Genomic DNA, 18,571 nt, shown 5'->3' on the forward strand with positions numbered 1-18,571 from the left:
ATTTTAGAATATTATTGTACATTTTGACATAAAGAAAGAGAGAGAAGTAAACAAGGATCTAAATGATTGTGACAATTATTGACCCCCAGATTTATTTATATATTTAAAAAAAATAGTGTTTTTTAATATTTTTTTTAAAATATACCATATTCCTGTGAAAACAAAGCTGCATTTTCAGCATCATTACTCAAGTCTACAGTTTAACATGATCTTTCAGAAACGAGATACTTTGCAGCTCAAGAATGTTTTTTTAATATCAGTGTTGGAAACTTCTGTTAACTTCTGTTCTGTTTACCTATCAAAGAAAGTACAGGATTATAGAAGGTCACTACATGGGTTAAGGTTAGCTTCAGGTATAAAGACAGAATGGAATTATGCAATGACTCTGACAGGTAGACATTATGTACATGTAATACAGGACTGTAAAATAAAGTGCTACCAAAAAAGTGTTTTATATAAAATGATCTAATTGTACAGAAATCTACAATTGACAAACTTAAGTGTGATATTTGATCTAAAGAAAATGAAATAGCGTTTCCTGGTAAAACATACTCCAATAAATAGTTTATATATTTATTTTTTTAATTTGGGGGGAGTATGAAGTAAAAAAAATGTTAGATAACAAATTCCGAGGAAACAAAACAACAAATATTTAGCCGCAAATCGACATATCAGAATAGATTTACTAAGGATCATGTAAGACTGATGACTGGAGTACTTCTGAAGATTCATCTTTGTCAAATCATGAATAAATTACATTTTAAAATCTATTGAATTAGGAAAAAAGTTACATCATATTATAACATATTACTGATTATACTGTGATATTTTGATCAAACAAATGCAGGCTGGGTGTGCAAAACCATTTTAAAAAACATCTTCATTGCTTATTCATATTTGAATAAAAAAGAAAAACTGCCTGCAAAATCAAACCATGTGTTTAAATATGCTGACCTCAGAGCAAATGTCTGTGAGCTGCTGAAGGCACACTCCTCAACAACATCCACTTCATCTGACTGAGCTATCGGCTCCGTGCTGTCAACATGTCCATCATCAGAGGCTTCAGCGGAACCTGCAGCTCCAGACTGGAGAACACTGAGGCTGGGAAGCGCCATCACTTCCTCCACATTCACACTCACTTCCTGTACGCTTGCATCGGTCAGAGCTGGATTGTTCTGTCCGGTCCAGTGATCACTGACTACATGAGAAAATAGAAGATCTTCAAGAGAAGTTTAAATGTCATCAGATCAGGCCAAACTGAGAGCTTAATTTTTCAAAACTGTGCAACAGCTTTATAATAAATCAGGATCGTGTCAAAGCAAACAGTGTCATGGTTAATGTGTTGGGTAAGCAACTTTGAAACTAGCTTCCTAAGCTAAATTAAACATATGTATAATCAAAACTAAGCAACTTCAAAAATTACCAACAAGTAGAAAAGATATTTCCGTTCTTCTATTTTTCAAACTATAGCTTTTGGTAGTTAGCTAGGCTAATTACTAACATGCTTTAGCGTGACACTTCCATTAGCTAACAACTCTTAGCTTATAGTTCACTAAAAATAAATACTAACAAGATGTGGGTACATTTAGCTCCATAAACATTTCTAATTTACAATCGTTAGCTAAAGTATAGGCAACACATGACATTAAAGACAGTGAATGATATTATTAGCTACAGCAATACTAACAAGCCACTTTACTGTGGGAATTGTTAGCTACATAAAAAGTTTGATTTAGAGTAGTTAGCTTGTGCACATGGTGAATACTTTCATTAACAACAGTAAAATCTTAGCTACCTTAACAAATGATTAACAAGCTAATCACAGTGAATGGATACTTTTATTAGCCACAGTAAACACTTCTAGATTAGTAACACAAATAAAGTAGTAAATTACTGTGAATAATAATGTTTAGCTTAAACTAGCGTAAGCTATACTAACTAGAAGTGAATACTAGCTATATTAAAAGCTCTTACCTTATACTGTAAGTTACTGTAGGCTACAGACTTTACTAACATGCTTTGCAGTGACACTTCCATTAGCTAACAGCTCTTAGCTTTTATTTAGCTAAAAATAAATACTAACAAGCTGTGGGTACATTTGTTAGCTACATAAAAGTTTCTAATTTACAGTCATTAGCTAAGGTATACAAAATAGCTTTAAGACAGTGAATTATATTACTAGCTACAGCAAAAGTTCCCATTAGAGTAGATACTGTACATAAATTACTAACAAGCTAAGAGTTAGCTAAGCTCTTAGCTAGGAGTTAGCTAATATTAACAAACCACTTTACTGTGGGAATTGTTAGCTACAGTACATAAACAGTTTCTTTCTTAGAGTAGTTAGCTTGTGTACACAAATTACTATCAAGCAGATAACAGTGGATACTTTTATTAGCCACAACACTTCTAGATTAGTAACACAAATTAAAGTAGCCAGTTACTGTGAATAATAATGTTTATAGCTTACACTAGCATAAACTATACTAACTAGAAGCTTTTTACAGTGAATACTTGGCTATATTAAAGGCTTTTAATAAGGTAGGTTAAGGTAGTTATAGATTTTTTGTTAGCTACACTGTGTATTTCCGGCAGCTGGGGTGCTGGAAATAACTGTAAAATAATGGCCATTAAATTACAGAAATTTACCGTAAAAATAACGGATATTAAATTACAGAAATTTCCTTAGATTTAAATTTCTGTTAAATTTCTGTAATTCAATCTTTGTTTGAGATTCTGCACCCCAGCTGCCAGAAATAAACCGTAAAATTACTTTTTTTTTTTTTTTTTACAGTGTATACTGATAGCTCATAGCTACACAAATTACTAACAAGCTAAGTTCCATAAACAGACACTTTTGTTTGCTGTACTAATCACTTGTAGAAGAACTAAACTTAATCTGTTTATGGTAGATACAAAAAATACAAACAATTACATGCTACCACTGAAAAAGTATATTGCTCACATTCATACTGTATGTTACCACAATATATTTCAGGTTTTATTGCATGATTGCATTATTTTCTCAGCCAAATTTCCCAAGAAGAAAAACAAGAACCTCGAGATTAACGATGGCAAATCATTTTTCACTATTTCTAATGGACAACTAATAAAGCTACTAAAAATAGTTAAATTAAAAGCAGCGCATCTTTTAATCTGCAAACTGGTTAGGAATAATTTTATAGCTCAACTTCAGGAGGTTTGACTTACAGTTGGCCAAGTCTTCCAGCTGTATGTTTCGAACTTCAGGAGGCTCTGACTGTGGCCTACACCAGCCATTACGACATAATGACATGGGCACCACTCCATAGACATACGTCAGCATAAGAGGCACCCCCACACCTGGAAACATAGAAGATTTACTGGATTATAATCAATTATTATACTAAATTATAATTGATTAAAGTTTATTCCTAAAGGAAAATAAAGTAAATTAAATTGACTAAGGAAATGAATTAAGGTTTTTATTAAGCACGAATCAGTGAACAGTGTTTAAAGCATTTAGATTTAGTTAGAGAAACTTGTGCAGACTTGCTTGATGCTCCAGAACCAATGAATGGATGAACAAATTTCTTTAAAAGCAGTCAAAAAGCAGTTAAAAGCAGTCAAAAGTTCTTTAGAGACTGGACAGACTGCATTTCACAGCAATATTTTAGCTTTTACACTTAATGAAATTAAAGTATTGTCTGTATTTCCAAGTGAAAAAGCAATCACTCTCGACAGCAGCCCTTTCAGCTCACGTTCTCCAGCAATTTAAAAGCGCATGCTTATTAACTGACATTGCAGCAGAAAATGTGATTTAAAAGAAGCATTTTTTCTTTTAAAAACTGTATTTGTAACGTAAGTAACACAATTACATTGACTTTAGTAACTTTAATCAAATTACACTAACTCAAAATGTAATGCATTACATTACTGCATTCCCCTAAAATGTCATTAGATTACAGTAACGCATTACTAAGGAACGCGTTTCACCCAAATCTACAGCTAAGGTTCATTGAAAATACGTGCCTAAGCCTACATTTTTGCGAAAATATGTTGCTCTTGGTACGTTTTGTTGCACATTTAAGATGACAACTCACTAGAGGTTGCAGTCTACATTTTTACTACATAGGATATGTTTGGTTGTGTTTCAGATACACATCCTGTTTCCTGATTATAATCAATTATTATACTTAATTATAATTAATTAGTTTATTCCTAAAGGAAAATAAATGAAATGAAAATGACCATGATGAAAGTGTTCATTCAAATTGAATGGATTAATCAAAGTCCTCTGATAAGACATCGCTTTTTTAAAGATTAAAATAATTAAGGTTTTTATTAAATATGAATCAGTGAAAATTGCTTACAGGAGTGTTACAGATGCTCCAGAACCATTAAGGTTTGTTCTTGTTTGTCACATGGTTTGTTTGATCTAAAATTTGATGTTAGTCCACAATCAGGGTAATCTCCATCTATTCCATATCCATTTTCAAAAAAAAAAAGAAAAAAAAAAAGGAAAACTAAGAAAATGGACGTTCTTTTGCTCACAAAAAATGTAAGAAAAAAACGAGATTTTGTCTCGTGTTTTTTTAACTTTAGGACAGGAAAACGGATAAACGACTTTAAAATTTATTATAAACATGTAGGCGGTGCTGAAACGCCCCTTTTCCTCTGATTAGTCAACTAAATCTGAGCTCGTGACGTCGCCCTCAAAATAATAGTGCTTTGCTAATCAGCACCCAGGCTTTGAATTATTACTATTGTAGACTAAGTTTACATATTCTATCATTTGATCCGTTAGCAGGCTTACATTGATTGCGTATGCATAAATTAAATAAAAATGTAAATTAGCAGTATTATTACACATTTGTCATTAAATACGGTCATAGTTTGCTGTCAAATGTCTAGCTGCTGTGCCCCTGATGCTGAGCAAAGATAGCCATTTCCGAGCAGAACCTGGTTTGCATGATTGCTTCCGAGCAATGCCCAATAATAATAATAATAATAATAATAATAATAATAATAATAATAATAATAAATATTGTTTACTTTGTGTTTTTTATTGTTTAGTTTTTTTTATATTTTAATAGTTTTTTTTTTATAATGTTTGCAGGACCAGAAGACATTGGGTGCTGGGGCTATAACAAAGAGTACTTTTGTTTTTATTTTTTTTTATTTTATGTAGTTTTTTTTTTTCCATTTTTATTCGTTATCCCACCCTAAACCAAAAAAAAATAAAAAATCAAGCAAAAATCAAAAAAAAAATTCTGAGTAAAAAAAAAAAAAAAAGTTTTCTAAGTTTTTTTTTTTTTTTGAAAAGGGATACGAAAAGGATGAAAGATACACTGATTGTTTTCACATGTAAAGCAGGTGTGGTTGAAATTCTGTCCATGTTTACATGTAAATAAAGTCCTAAATCAACAACAATTTTAAGGACGTTTTAAAGCCTCAGAATTTTTTATGCACAGTCTTTCAGTAGAGGGACAAAAGTCCCTTAGATTTTAATAAAAAAAATCTATTTTTGCTTACCAAAGATGAATTTTGAAGCTTGAAATGACATGAGTAGATGATAACAGAACTGACATTTTAGGATGAATTGACCATTTAAATCCCTATATGCAAAAGACCATGTGAAAAAAAACTGAAATCACAGACATGTTTAGAAATTAATCATCTTAAAGCAGGAGAAAGGACAGTAATTCACCTCATGTCATAGAGACATAATACTAGTAGCAAAGACAAGGACAACATGCAATAAAGGAGACAAAAGGCGGTGATCCTCCTGGTTCTGGATAAGAACAGAGTGGCATTGTTGATGGGGACATTGGAGGGGACGAGGCCCCTCTGTGGCTCTGCTAAGGAGAGGTCAGAGCAGCAGAACAGACGGGGCTATTCAGACGGGAGAATAAGCAGGAACACAAGCTCTGGGTTTGTGAGAAGAGCAAGCAGGAGTGAATATGCTGCGCTCAGGACTTCACTCTATGCCATGGAGATCGCTCTGACATTTTAGTTGCAGCCGGCTGCTGTAATCTTCCCCCTGTCCGCTCCAGCTCTCACAGGAGTGCCAGAGCACAAGATAGATGAGTCATCAGAGACCAACACGGCAATTCAGCTCTCTATGCGTGCGCATGTGTGTGTGTGAATGAAAATGTGTGTAGTATGGATGATGAGGTTTAGTTCACTCTCCTTGTAAAGCACAAAAATTTGATCAGAAGTTTAATTTAGTTTTTTGATCGGGACTAATAACGGTTTATATGAACTATAAACTATTATCTCTCTTTATTTTTTAATTCAGCTCTTCTAAATCAATGTTTGTAACACATAAATTGTAATAATAGTCAAAAAGACTAAAGAATAAAGCAGATTCATACACGACCACTGTGCATGATAAATCTACAGGTCTAACATATTAAACAAGTAAACAATGTAATTAATAATCTAAACATTAAAAATTAGGCAAATGCAGAGCAACACAACACTGCCATCATTATTCAGGTGCAGTCAGAAATTGTAGCTGCAAGCAGCAATTATCGGGGACAAGCAGCCCAGCGGCCACATCATAAACAAGCACGGCAACAAGCTACAGAGCAACTGGAAAATTCTATCATGTTTTGGCAACATGTTTTGAGCCATATTTAATGGAAATTGGGCTAATGATCTATGGCAGGGATGGGCAAACTTGATCCTCGAGGGCCGGTGTCCCTACAGAGTTTTGTTCCAACACTAGTCAAACGCACCTGAACAAACTAATCAGTGTCTTCAAGATCACTTGAACTCTATTGGGAGGTATGTTTGAATAGGGTTGGAGCTAAACTATGCAGGACACTGGCCCTCCAGGATCAAGTTTGCCTACACCTGATCTATGGTGAGTTCAAAGCAACATATTTTCAAAATAATTCAAGATGGTGGACAGGAAGTCTTGTCAATTAGGGAATAAATTATATCAATGTTCTCTGTATGATCCAAGGAATCTGCAAGACCAGTCTCATGACAATAGACAAAACTATTCAAAAGTGATTTGATGATTTTTTTATGGTTTCTATCGATAGAATTTAATTGTTTGCCAATATTACCCTGAAGGTGGTGCAAACTGATGTAGTTTGGTCAATGTCAGTTCTAGATCACACACTTTCAGTTTGGTTTTATTACTCTGAGATGGGAAGTAATGAAGCGCAAATACTTCGTTAAGTAGATTTTTCTGGTATACTTTACTTCACTACATGTTTTTCTGAAAACTTTTTACTTTAACTCCTTCCATTTGTACACAAATACTTGCACTTTCTACTTCTTACATATTTGAATTGGGCTTGTTACTTTCGTTTTCATTTGTTTTGTGGCGCAATGTTATTTCTTTTCATTGCACAATTTGAACGCCTTATTGAGTTAGTCAATCTACTCTTTGTCATTGCGCGGCTATTTTAACCTCTGATCGTGCACCGTAAATAGTCTTGCTTATTAAGCTTACCATGGGAATGGCTAACATAGATAAGACAGAGGGAGTCCGCGATTATTGTCATGTTTATGCCGGGTAACAAGATGCGTTTTGGTCGATCGGATTACAGGTAAAACAAGAGATGCATTTCTGTGCAAATCTGGCATTTAAATGGGGTTAAGTCTTTTGTCCACTTCAGACGATGTTGCACGGTCCTTCACTGATCTCTCGATCTACTACTGCGGGGAAAAAAATATCAATGTGCTTTTTGTTAACGTTTGTACAGTTAGTACTAAAGCAATTCAATACCTATGAACACGTTATGCAATGAGGTTTCCTTTCCTTCCTACGAGTTCATATTTCCTAGTACAGAATATATACTGTTTTATAGTTTTAACATGTATATTATATACACTGTTGTCTTTATTTAAATTTGTTGGATAGATTGTTAGATAAATATTTTAGAACATTTAAGACTATTTATACTGGGTGATTTATGAATAAAAATGTAATGCAAAGGATCAGGAATTTATCATGTGAAAAAAAGAAAAAAGATGGTACAAAAATGTAGCAACAGCATTAATAACTTTATCTGTTTAATAAAATATACACAGTACTCTGAAAACAAACAAACAAATCATATGAGCTGCAAGAGAGTGCTGTTTGAAGACAATGAAGCAGCTTTAGCATAATGCAAACAATTATTTGTGGACAAATACATTGTTTTTTTTATCAAAAGAAGAAAAAACTCAAATATGTTTTGGACAAAATGATGTGTTAAATTTAAGACATTTATTAGTAATAAATACAGTATAGGCAGAAGAATTACGTTTTAGATTTACAAACGAATTAAAGATGTAAGTTATCATGTACAGATGTATACATGATGTGCAATGTAGTTACTGTGAAACTAAAACAGGTATAGTAATGAATACTTTTTACTTAATTACTTTCTTACTTATTTCAGGCCCCACTTCTTTACTTTTACTTGAGTACAAAAATGTAGTCAGTACTTCAACTTCTACCAGAGTCATTTTAAACATAAGTATCTGTACTTCTACTTGAGTAAAGGATTTGTGTACTTTTGCCATCTCTGTCAGTATTTCAAACCATTGCAGTGATTCAGCCTGTAATGTCACCTAGTAGCATTACATCAAGTTTGCGCATGTGCTAAATGAAAAATGGCCAGTGGTTTAGGAGGAGTTTAAAAAAATGGTTTGAGCAAAATCAAAATGGCGGAAGAAGAAAAAGAGGAAGAATAATAAGAACCAGAATTGATACAATAGGTGCCTACGCACATTCGGTGTTTGGCCCCTAATTAAGTTAAATTGCTATTTGATAAGTTCCTTGCAGAATATTAAATATTAACTTAATTAATGTAAACAATGTGACATTGATTGCAATGATCATATGAACTAATTTTATGATACATTTCTGGTTCCTTTGAAGCTTGACATCTTCACTCCTCTGACTCCTTCAGAACTTTCAAAGAGTGGTCAGGATTCACTTTTTAAGCTCCATACAAAACCCACTATAAAACCTATCCATTAATTAAGTTGCTAGCTTGGGATTCATGGGTGTTGATCTCTGCTCTGACAACCTTTGATGTAGAAAAGTTTAAAGTGGTCATGAACCGAGAAATTTAAATTCCCTTGATCTTTTAACACATAAAAGGTCATTGTACTACACAAACATCCTGTAAGCTTCAGAACTCAAAACTTTCCTGTTAGTGTAAAAGCAGCTTATACTGAAGCCAATCCTCCAACTGCAGGCTGTGGAATGAGCCTCTTTATTGTGTAACAGTGTGTCTGAACTCCACCTCCATAAACTCACTTGCTGTTTAGCTCCGCCCACTGTAATTCAGCTTATGAAAGGAAATATCTGTTTATTTTTAGTTAAATAGGCTAGTTAAAGGGGCAGTTATCCAAAAACGAAAACGCACCCACTATTTACTCCCTTACTTGTTTTAAAGGGCACCAATTTTTCCCCTTTTTCCAGATTTAATATGAGTCTTTTGTGTCTCCAGAATGCGTCTGTAAAGTTTCAGCTCAAAACACTCATCAGATTATTTATTATACCTTTCAGAAGTTTTGTAATTTTTAGCTCTAAGCATCTTACAGCTGTTTTTGTGGACTGTGCTTGTCCACAAAATGCTAGTCCTCCCCTCCCACCGTTTCCACGCGCCTGTGAGAGTGTGCCTCTATTTCCACCCTCGACTGCTTCAGATAACAGACAGACATGAAAGAAGCAGATCTCATGTAATGTTTGTGAGAAATACCACAGTAAGAACTGTCCCAATGATTATTTGATGTATTTGTTGTGGAGTTAATGAGGACAATGAGTCACACACTATGTCGTTACAAAGTTAGGTACATTTTGTTGCACGTTTTAAGATGACAAATCCAGTAGAGGGCGCTAATACATTTTTGTTAACCTGAAACGCATTACATAGGATATGATATACGTTTCAGATACATATCCTTCTTTTACATATCTACAAGAAGGCGGGGCTTGTCGTTTAGATCACCTAGGCCATTGAACTACCTACCAAAACTCTTCCCTAAACCCAATCAATTTTGTTTTCAAAAGCAAACATAAGAGAAAAGTGAACAATTAAAAAAGTGAATAAAGTGAAAAATTAAACCAGATAGTTTATTTTAATTCTACATTACTTTTATCTCTTTTGTAGTACTGTGATTCACCAAACTTAAACCTGAGCACTCTGGATCACAAATACAAAACCATGCAAACTCAGCTACCGAGCAAACTTACCATGCCAGAAAAGTTGTCCATATAAAGATACACATGTAAGGCAAGTGTATTTCATTACAAATCGAAAACACACCATGTTAAGTTATTTTCGGAGATTTAAGTGGTGTGCAAAGTACTGCATAAAAATCCTTCAATTATTAAAAATATGTCCCTGTTAATATCATTAGTGTGAAAAGGAACAAATAGCTGTCATACTGCTATCAACCCTCATCATTTTACCTGGAAACAGCCGTCAAATGCATGTTGAAGTGAGTTTTTGGGGTTTCTAAAAAATGCAAGCTGAAGCACTTATTTCCATTGAACCTGTTTTAGAAGCTTACATAAGTAGGTGCACAGCTGTTTTTTCAAATTTTGCATCCTAATCTTGGAACAAAGTATTTTATATGTATATATTTAAATATGCAAATCTGTTAGTCAATCGGGGTTTACAATGGGGGGTTTGCTTCAGATTCTACAATCAACCACAACAATTCAAATGGTGTGTTGAGAGAGGTTTAAAACTGGATAGAAAATAGTCTACTAATTTCAAATTATGATGGGTTTTAAAGTAAAACTTTTGATAATGATAACGCTTTTACATGGATTCCACAGAACATTACAAAACTTTTAAACAAGCAGTTCACAACCTCTTAAAAAATGGCATTTGAGTTTTTAATCAGTTTGAGCTTACGCATTGCCTTGTTTTTTCATGTAAATGATGATTTTAAACTACAGACATTGTCAATCGAAATTCCTGTGGTAAATTTGCAACATTAAGAGGCGTCGAAGCAAAAAACAAGTAACAGAATGCAATTCACCAGCATAAATGTACAAAAAATATTAGTAATTCACAAGCAAAAGAAAACTGTTATTTAAAATATATTTTTACAGTGTTAGAGGAATGATAAGAACATTAGAATGAATTCTAGATGAACAATCCCTTAAAGGGCATTGGAACTTTTCAAGCTGTTTGGACAGACATGTGTAAATATAGTTTATAGACCGTCATATTAGGGTGATATAAACACACCCATTCCTTTTTTTTTTCAATTTAACAACATAATAACGGTGGACCAATTGGAGCGTTTTTTAGACCGACCGCAACTTGGAGTAGGAGTGCAGTCCCCCCGCCCACCAATATTGATTGAAAGGCGCGCATCACCATATCCTCAGTTTGTTGTTTCACGTCGGCCATTTTCAGCCTGTGAGTCAAAGCGATGTCATTAAGGAACACCCTTGCTCAATTTTTAGATGCAAGGCTCACTGGGCTCAACACAAGATCAGCATTCACCACGATGACTCTAATCAGAATTATTGTTTGTAACTTAGTTTGTTTGAAGGTAGGTTTGCAAACGTGTACTTTTCATTGAGTCTACCTAGAACTTCAGCCGTTTGCAATTCTCGCAGTCACAGAAGCTCCCTGTGATCTTAATTATGTGTAGCCGGAAAGTGCGAGCGCGTTGCCTCATCTGCATGTCCCTCTATTGGAAACAAAATAACAAACTTGCCTGCAGGTCGCACACCAGAAGCGACGCTCTGTGACGCGCAGCGCCATGCATTTTAGAATTCTAAACATAGGTTTCTATCAGGGTACACACAACGGCGCTTCAAGTCGGCGGCTGTCCAAGGCACGCAGCCACAATTCGGGACACTTCATATTTCTGCCACGCCACAAAGCGCCATCTGAATAGTTTCATTTTAAATAACATGCGAATGTGCGTGTCTGGTGTGCCGTGTCGCGGATCTGAGTGGTGCATCTGGTGTCTCAGTCAAAGTTAATTCAGTGTGCGTGGTTATTAATCTCGGTGTACAAGCTCAGAACTTTAAACTAGCACACAGTTGGCTCTAAAAATATACAAAGACACAAATGATTGTGTACTCTTTGCTTGGTCTGTGTCCGAGTCGTACATGTCCAGCTGAATGCTTGTCCTCTCACTCATGTTGCTTCTCTCTGTCTGCCTGTCTATTGCCAAACACAGAGCCCCCTTGTTACGTTGGGCGGGAAGTCGAAACTAATTTTCATGTGAAGCAACACGCCCCTGAAACAGCGAGCTGTGTATACGCCCCAAAAATAACAGTTTTAACACATTATAGTAAAAAAATCTAAACTGTGTTTTGAACTGAACCTAAACTGGCACACTCAGAACAACCATAATATTAATGTTAAATCTTAAAAAAGGGGTAAACTATGTATCCTTTCAAATGTGTTTGTTTTCATTTCTGCTTCCCTCATTTAACAGACTCTCATCTTTAGTATCTTCATTTGTCTGAACACAAGCCAGAAAAATCAATAGAAAGGGATAACACTCAAGTCAGCATTTTTGAACTGATGTTTCCTAACAATAGAACAGCTGAAGTGCTCAACAACACACACTTTACTAACACTAATGTTCAGAAGTGTGGGGGTGATAACATTATTTGGTGGTCTTGAAGTCTTATGCTCACCATAATTGCATTTATTTGATGAAAATACAATAAAGCTGTATTAAAATAACATTAATTAATTTAATCTCAAAATGCAATTTATTGTTAAATGACTTCAGTGTCACATGATCCTTTAAAAATCATTCTATGACAATTTGCTGCTCAAGAAACCTTTTACTATTATCAGTATTGCAAACAGTTGTGTTGCTTATGATATTAATGAAAGCTGTGATGTATTTTTTTCACAATTCTTAGATGAATAGAAAGTTCAGTATTTATTTGAAATGTTTCTTGGCATTATAAATGGCTTTCTTTTATCAATTAAATTCAATAATTTATGTAAAAGAGAATCTTAATGACCCTAAAAGTTTTATTAGTATATTGTATAAAATCTCCTCTCAAATATATTTACACAACGCACAGTTTGTGAAGGAAATGCTGTATATAAGCACTGCAGTGTACATGCTACATAACCACAACATTTTAAAACCACAATCATTTTAGATGCAACCATAGAAATGGATAGATGAGTTTCTTACCCACAGTAATGGCTGCTATGACTGGAGACACAAAAACAGACATCATGACCCCGCTGGCCACTGTCAGATAATGCTTACTTCCTGAGGTATTGTTTTTCTTACAGCGACCATGGACCTAAAAGCAACCAAACAGACACATATATAAAGTCAGAATTAAATTGAAATTATAATCATTTTTTTCTTTTTTATTGTGTCATATATTTAGGTAGGAAGAAATTAAAACACCATTCTGGATGTACAGAATCATATAGGTGTATGTTTGAGTAAAACGTTGATATTTGTTTTTGTCTATATAACATTTAAAGAGCCCCTATTATGGAGTTTTGACAATGATATTACATGCAGTGTGTGCCACAGCTCTAAGTGAATGAAAACATCCAGCGGAGGTTTAAATCCAAAAATGCACCGGATTTAAAACTGTTGATTGTTTAACGAAATAGTCGAATAAATTAATCAAGTTGAGTTCGGACCTTTTGCTTAAACGCATAAACGTCGATACGGTACATCATCAGATATGTAGTTCCAGATAAAATGTGAACGCGTCTTTCCCTTCAGACACTAGCGGAGTGCGGGGGATCAAGGGACTGGTAATGACTCGAAGATGACAATCACTGACAAATGGAGATTCGGCTGCAGGGAATAAAGGGTTAAAGTTAATTTTCACAACAATACCACAGTATAGCCAACCTATGCTGTGTTTGTTCCTGTCATTTTTCGAATTGTTGATACAATAACCTACGCTGCTACCCGGGATTCGCCGGCCGTTTGCTATTGAAGGACTATTATGTATGGGACTTTGTCAGACTTCGACAAGGACTTTGTCAGTAACTGTTATAGTTCAAATGGACCAGTTTCTTCTGTAAATAAAATTGTTGCATCATTTTGTGTAGTTTGCAAAATATGTGTTTAATTGTATGTGATAAATTATAATCTCACCGTGCGGATTGTAATCACTCATTATAGATCAGTGCTTGTCCTTTATCTCACAGGTTAAATCTTTATGGAACAATTCACATATTGTGTCCAAAATCATGTTGAAAATGTGACGCGTGCTTCTTCCTGTAGCGTTTAAATGCGTTTGTGAACTCGCGATCTTCTGCCGTTTGCCTTTGCTATGGCCATAATCAGCTGTTCCTCACACATGCGGCGCGGTTAGTTTTCAAAATAGTTCAACTTATGCCACTGTGTAGATCAATACTAAATGTGTGTCGACGTTGTTATTACTTGGGGTTATGTTTAAGAGTAGAGTAATATGCTGGTGGTTAACTGCATTGCTTTACTGTATTCCTGCATTGGGCTCTCACATACTCTCTGCTACTTCATACTGTAACAGTGGTGGGCATTTCTCTCTGTCTCGTGCTGAAAGCAGTCGACCAATCACAACAGACTGGGTCATCTGTCCAATCAGCGCAGATTAGCGTCACACTAAAGAGGGGTTTGGAAACAAATGAATCGCTGAACGAATGAAAGTGTTTTTTGACATTGCATGCACATCAGCCTGTTGTTGGAGACCCCTAAAACCAAAATACGACCTTTTAAAAAGCAAAATAGGGGCTCTTTAATATCATTTAGATTTTTTGCCAGTAAATGACTGAATTCATTTGTTGTTAATTAAAATTATGTCAAAACATTAGTATTGTTTTGTCTAAAAATAAAAGGAAACATGTCTGGAAATCTTTAAATTATTCTAATTTGATTAATTTAACTTTTTATTATTTTGACCAACTGTCTTGGCATGACAATTTTAAATGATAGAAGGTTTGAAAAAAATAATTCTTCTGAAACACATATCTATAAATTGTAAATACATGTATTCATCATTTATAAATGTTTTATTTTGATCAATTGGATTAGTATTATTTGCTAATTACTGAAAAAAGTGCATAGATAAATCTTTTTTTACTTCATTAAAAATAAGAACTGACCATTTCAATTGAAAGGGGACTTTAAGAAGCTTTCAAAAGACTTAAAATGAAGCATTGCCTACAAAGGAAGTAATTAAAAGACTGATTGATGTAATTTCTGATTAATGTAATTACTCCAGACAAAAAAAGCATGATGGCCTGCGTATACTCATAGCTGAGAGAAACACACTTTGCAGACATTTCCTACATCACATTTACCTTGTGTGTGAAGGGTACAGGTCTGATGGATTTACATAAATTTACATAAATGCATTCGCAAGCACTTTTCTTATGATGAGCATACAGTAAAGTTCATGACCCGGCCTTATTATCATCCTGAAGCTATTAAACGGTTTCACCAGAGAGAGGACAAACATAGCTGCTGCTTTGACTTAAATAATGCAACATGCTATAGGTTTTTTACCTTGCGGCCCATATAAATTGGAATTCCCACAATGATGACTGGTATGGCGATGCCCGCTATGAGTGAGATCACCACCGGTGCCCCAAGAAGCATGCCGACTTGCCATAAAACTTTGCGAGTCTGAGACCACGGCTTCTTTCCCCAGAAAGTGCAGCCTGAGGGACTGTATGGAGGACAAGTGAACATTTTAGTTTAATTTAATACAGTTACACAACTGGCACATATATAATATGAGCTGAAAGCTATAGACAAGGAATACTGAATAAAAGCCACTCGCATGCGCACAGTCTCAGTCGATCAATATTTTATGATCTCATCCTCGATTAGCCTCATGCACTGCCTGGGTGAACCTCAAATCCCCTTGGTCAAAGTGACTTTATGTTCTGTTTTGTGCATTGCACAGGTACTGTAGTAAAAGTATGAATATAATACTTATTTAAATGTTGTACACTGTACGATGACATCCTTATAGAGCAGGGCTATTAATCAAAATGAAAGTAGAAACACAATTGAGAAAATCTGTGACTGTCTCGTAGCCAGTGAAACAGTTGAGTGATCATCAGCAGTAATCTACTCCAAAGGCCAGAGGGCGCTTTAGTGAAGAAACTTTAAACATACATGAAGAAGAAACCTAGGAAATTCCCATAGTATTGCATTATCAGCAGAACTGCGTTGATTTACTATGACTAATAAACACACAACTACAGAATCACCTCACAGAAGGATTTATTTCAATCACTCGACTGAAGTTATGAAGTGATTTTGGAGTGAAAACAACTAAATATTGTATTTCTGGTAATTCTGTCCAAAAACACTAGTTGAATGAAAGGGGTTTAGTGTAAATAAATACTAGAATAAAGGATGATTCATACCAAGTATGATATTAGCATACAGTTCTAGAAATAATTCTCAAGTAGAGAAGAATAATCCACACAACTTTAAATCTTTAAAGCTGATGGGCAAAAAAATAAAATAAAATAAAAATACAAACACCAATCAGAATACTAAATGTGATGTCTGTATTTATATAGCGCATTATTGGCCATACACCCAAAGTGCTTCACAATCATGAGGGGGTCTCTCCAAACAGTGCGCTCACCACACACCAGCTATAGGTGTAGTGGAGAGAAAGTGATACAGCCTATTCGGTGAATGGGGATGATTGGGAGGCCATGATGGATAAGGGCCGATGGAGGGAAATTAAAGATGACAAAATGGAAGCGAATGCTCTGAATATATTGTACATTTTTGTGGATGCAAAAAAGTTATTGGTACAGTTACATTTATAGCAGGGGTGTAATGGTATATTCATCCAAATCATTTTTGGGATGGGTAATTTTCAGGTAAACAAATACAGTGTTTGAATCACTGCAAGGTATGTGCCAAACTTGGTACCGGTCTTGGTGTAAACAGGCTCTGTTTCTTTAAATGTTCGGTCCCACTTTATATTAACTGTCCTTAACTACTATGTACTTAGATCAAAAAATAAATACAATGTACTTACTGTGTTTATAATGTATTTGAGAACACTTGTGGTGCTCTTGAGTTGGGATAGGGGTTGGGTTATAGACAGGTTTGGTAGTATGGGTAGGTTTAAGGGTGGGTTAGGGTGTAGGGAATGGTCAGCAGTGTATTTACAAATGTAATTACAGAAGTTAATTACAGATGTAAATACATTAGGGTATTTAATCAAGCATAAGTACACAATAAATACATGTATTTACACAATGAGTACATTGTAACAAACTATTAATTCCTGTCTAAGTACATATTAGTTAAGGCCACTTAATATAAAGTGGGACCAAATGTTCAAATGTGTATTAAATCTAGACTCATTTTGGACTTCAAAAACAATACCAAAACCTCAATACCTCTTAGGTTTTTCATTGTATTCTTAATGAGGATATTGTCTTGAAGAGACAAGCATATACTTTTCTTTATAGACCCTTTTCACATATCTGGATTGCTCAGTAGCGGAACTCGTCATAGTTGGGTAAACTTGGAGCGCAGTGAATGGGAGACTAAAATAAATAATTTTTCTACAATCTTTTTGCTCAAATAATAAACGAAAAACTTCACAATGGTAATATGACTTTCAGAAAAAGGGAAAAAATTGTGTGAGACTGATGAGGGCAGCCAGAGGAGAGAATAACGTCAAATTTACTGTCCTGCCCCATAGACATTAAATTAGAAACACCTCGAATAAGCAGTCATTCGTTTTTTGTAGTTTGACGCAAAGATGATATAATGCACACATAAATGCATATAAATGTTCATGCGTTTTTTATTTTTATTTTATCAAAATATTATTCAAAACTTTCAAGGATTTAAAATGACCCTTAAACGCGGCATAACTGTGAAAAGTGTCTATTGCTTTCCGTCTGTCCATGCAACTGAACTTAATGGTGTTTAAAGCATATTAAAGAAAAGCGATTTTAATTTCACCAAAAAGATCAAATCATACAGGTCTGGAATATATGGTGACAGAATTATATATGTGTGCTGTCATTTCATAAAAATCTTCCTCCACGTGGCTGAAGCCCGGCAGAATGGGCTGTTCATTAAATGAAGAAACCTGCTTCTGGCAAATCATGGGGGTTGGAAAATATGAGCGGAGATTTGTACTGATTAATTGACAAAAGTCTGTGTTGGCAGGCATCCAGGAACAAAGAAATCTATCTGAAATCAGCTTTGCTGCAGCAATAGCTCACTGAACCTGCAAGCAAAGTCACTATTTTACAGATCAGACCTCTGAAACCACTCCGCTTCTGCAAGACGTCTGTTGATTAAGAGTAATTAAGCAAATCAGATAATCTGCAACGTTCATGAAGTCTGCAACACAAGCAGCTTGGCACAAACTCACTATTGGAGAGCCAGAAAAACATATTTGACATTCTTGTGCTGCAGAATAACCACTGTTTTGCTTGGACCGAATGCGTCGGAGAGTAGCTTAATAACAGATCACAAACTCTGGCGACTGCTGGTGATGAATGTGGGCTATGTGCTTGCAGGCAAATGTCCTATATTTGGCTGAGAATGATCTGCATACTGAATAAATATTCTGCGAATGTTAATTAGAGAGCGTACTGTAGCCTACAGTAACTCAATGAATTAA

The 18,571-nt window shown here is 34.9% G+C and overlaps 1 protein-coding gene and 1 long non-coding RNA gene across 7 annotated transcripts in view; both read right to left on the bottom strand.

Annotated features, from left to right (window-relative positions):
* Positions 1–18,571, bottom strand: part of si:ch211-278j3.3 — a 48,890-nt gene that overhangs the window by 2,725 nt on the left and 27,594 nt on the right. The window contains exons 6-9 of one of the 6 annotated variants that reach the window (NM_001443504.1): positions 15,457–15,619; positions 13,129–13,243; positions 3,208–3,339; positions 955–1,219 (exon numbers count right to left, since the gene is read on the bottom strand). In NM_001443504.1, coding sequence (NP_001430433.1) covers positions 955–1,219; positions 3,208–3,339; positions 13,129–13,243; positions 15,457–15,619 — 675 coding nt within the window. Of the gene's footprint in view, positions 1–954; positions 1,220–3,207; positions 3,340–9,408; positions 11,980–12,022; positions 13,244–15,456; positions 15,620–18,571 lie in introns of those variants that run through there. The other 5 variants (XM_087297705.1, XR_015517882.1, XR_015517881.1 and 2 more) reach the window with 5 other exon arrangements.
* On the bottom strand, positions 5,137–7,937 carry LOC147832192 (uncharacterized). Its single transcript, XR_015518347.2, has 3 exons — positions 7,516–7,937; positions 6,838–7,269; positions 5,137–6,660 (listed from the first exon to the last, which is right to left on the bottom strand). It is a non-coding gene; the product is annotated as an uncharacterized LOC147832192 (long non-coding RNA).

This window comes from Danio rerio, chromosome 20 (assembly GCF_052040795.2).
Source record: "Danio rerio strain M-AB ecotype USA chromosome 20, GRCz13ab, whole genome shotgun sequence".
Lineage (NCBI taxonomy): Eukaryota > Metazoa > Chordata > Actinopteri > Cypriniformes > Danionidae > Danio > Danio rerio.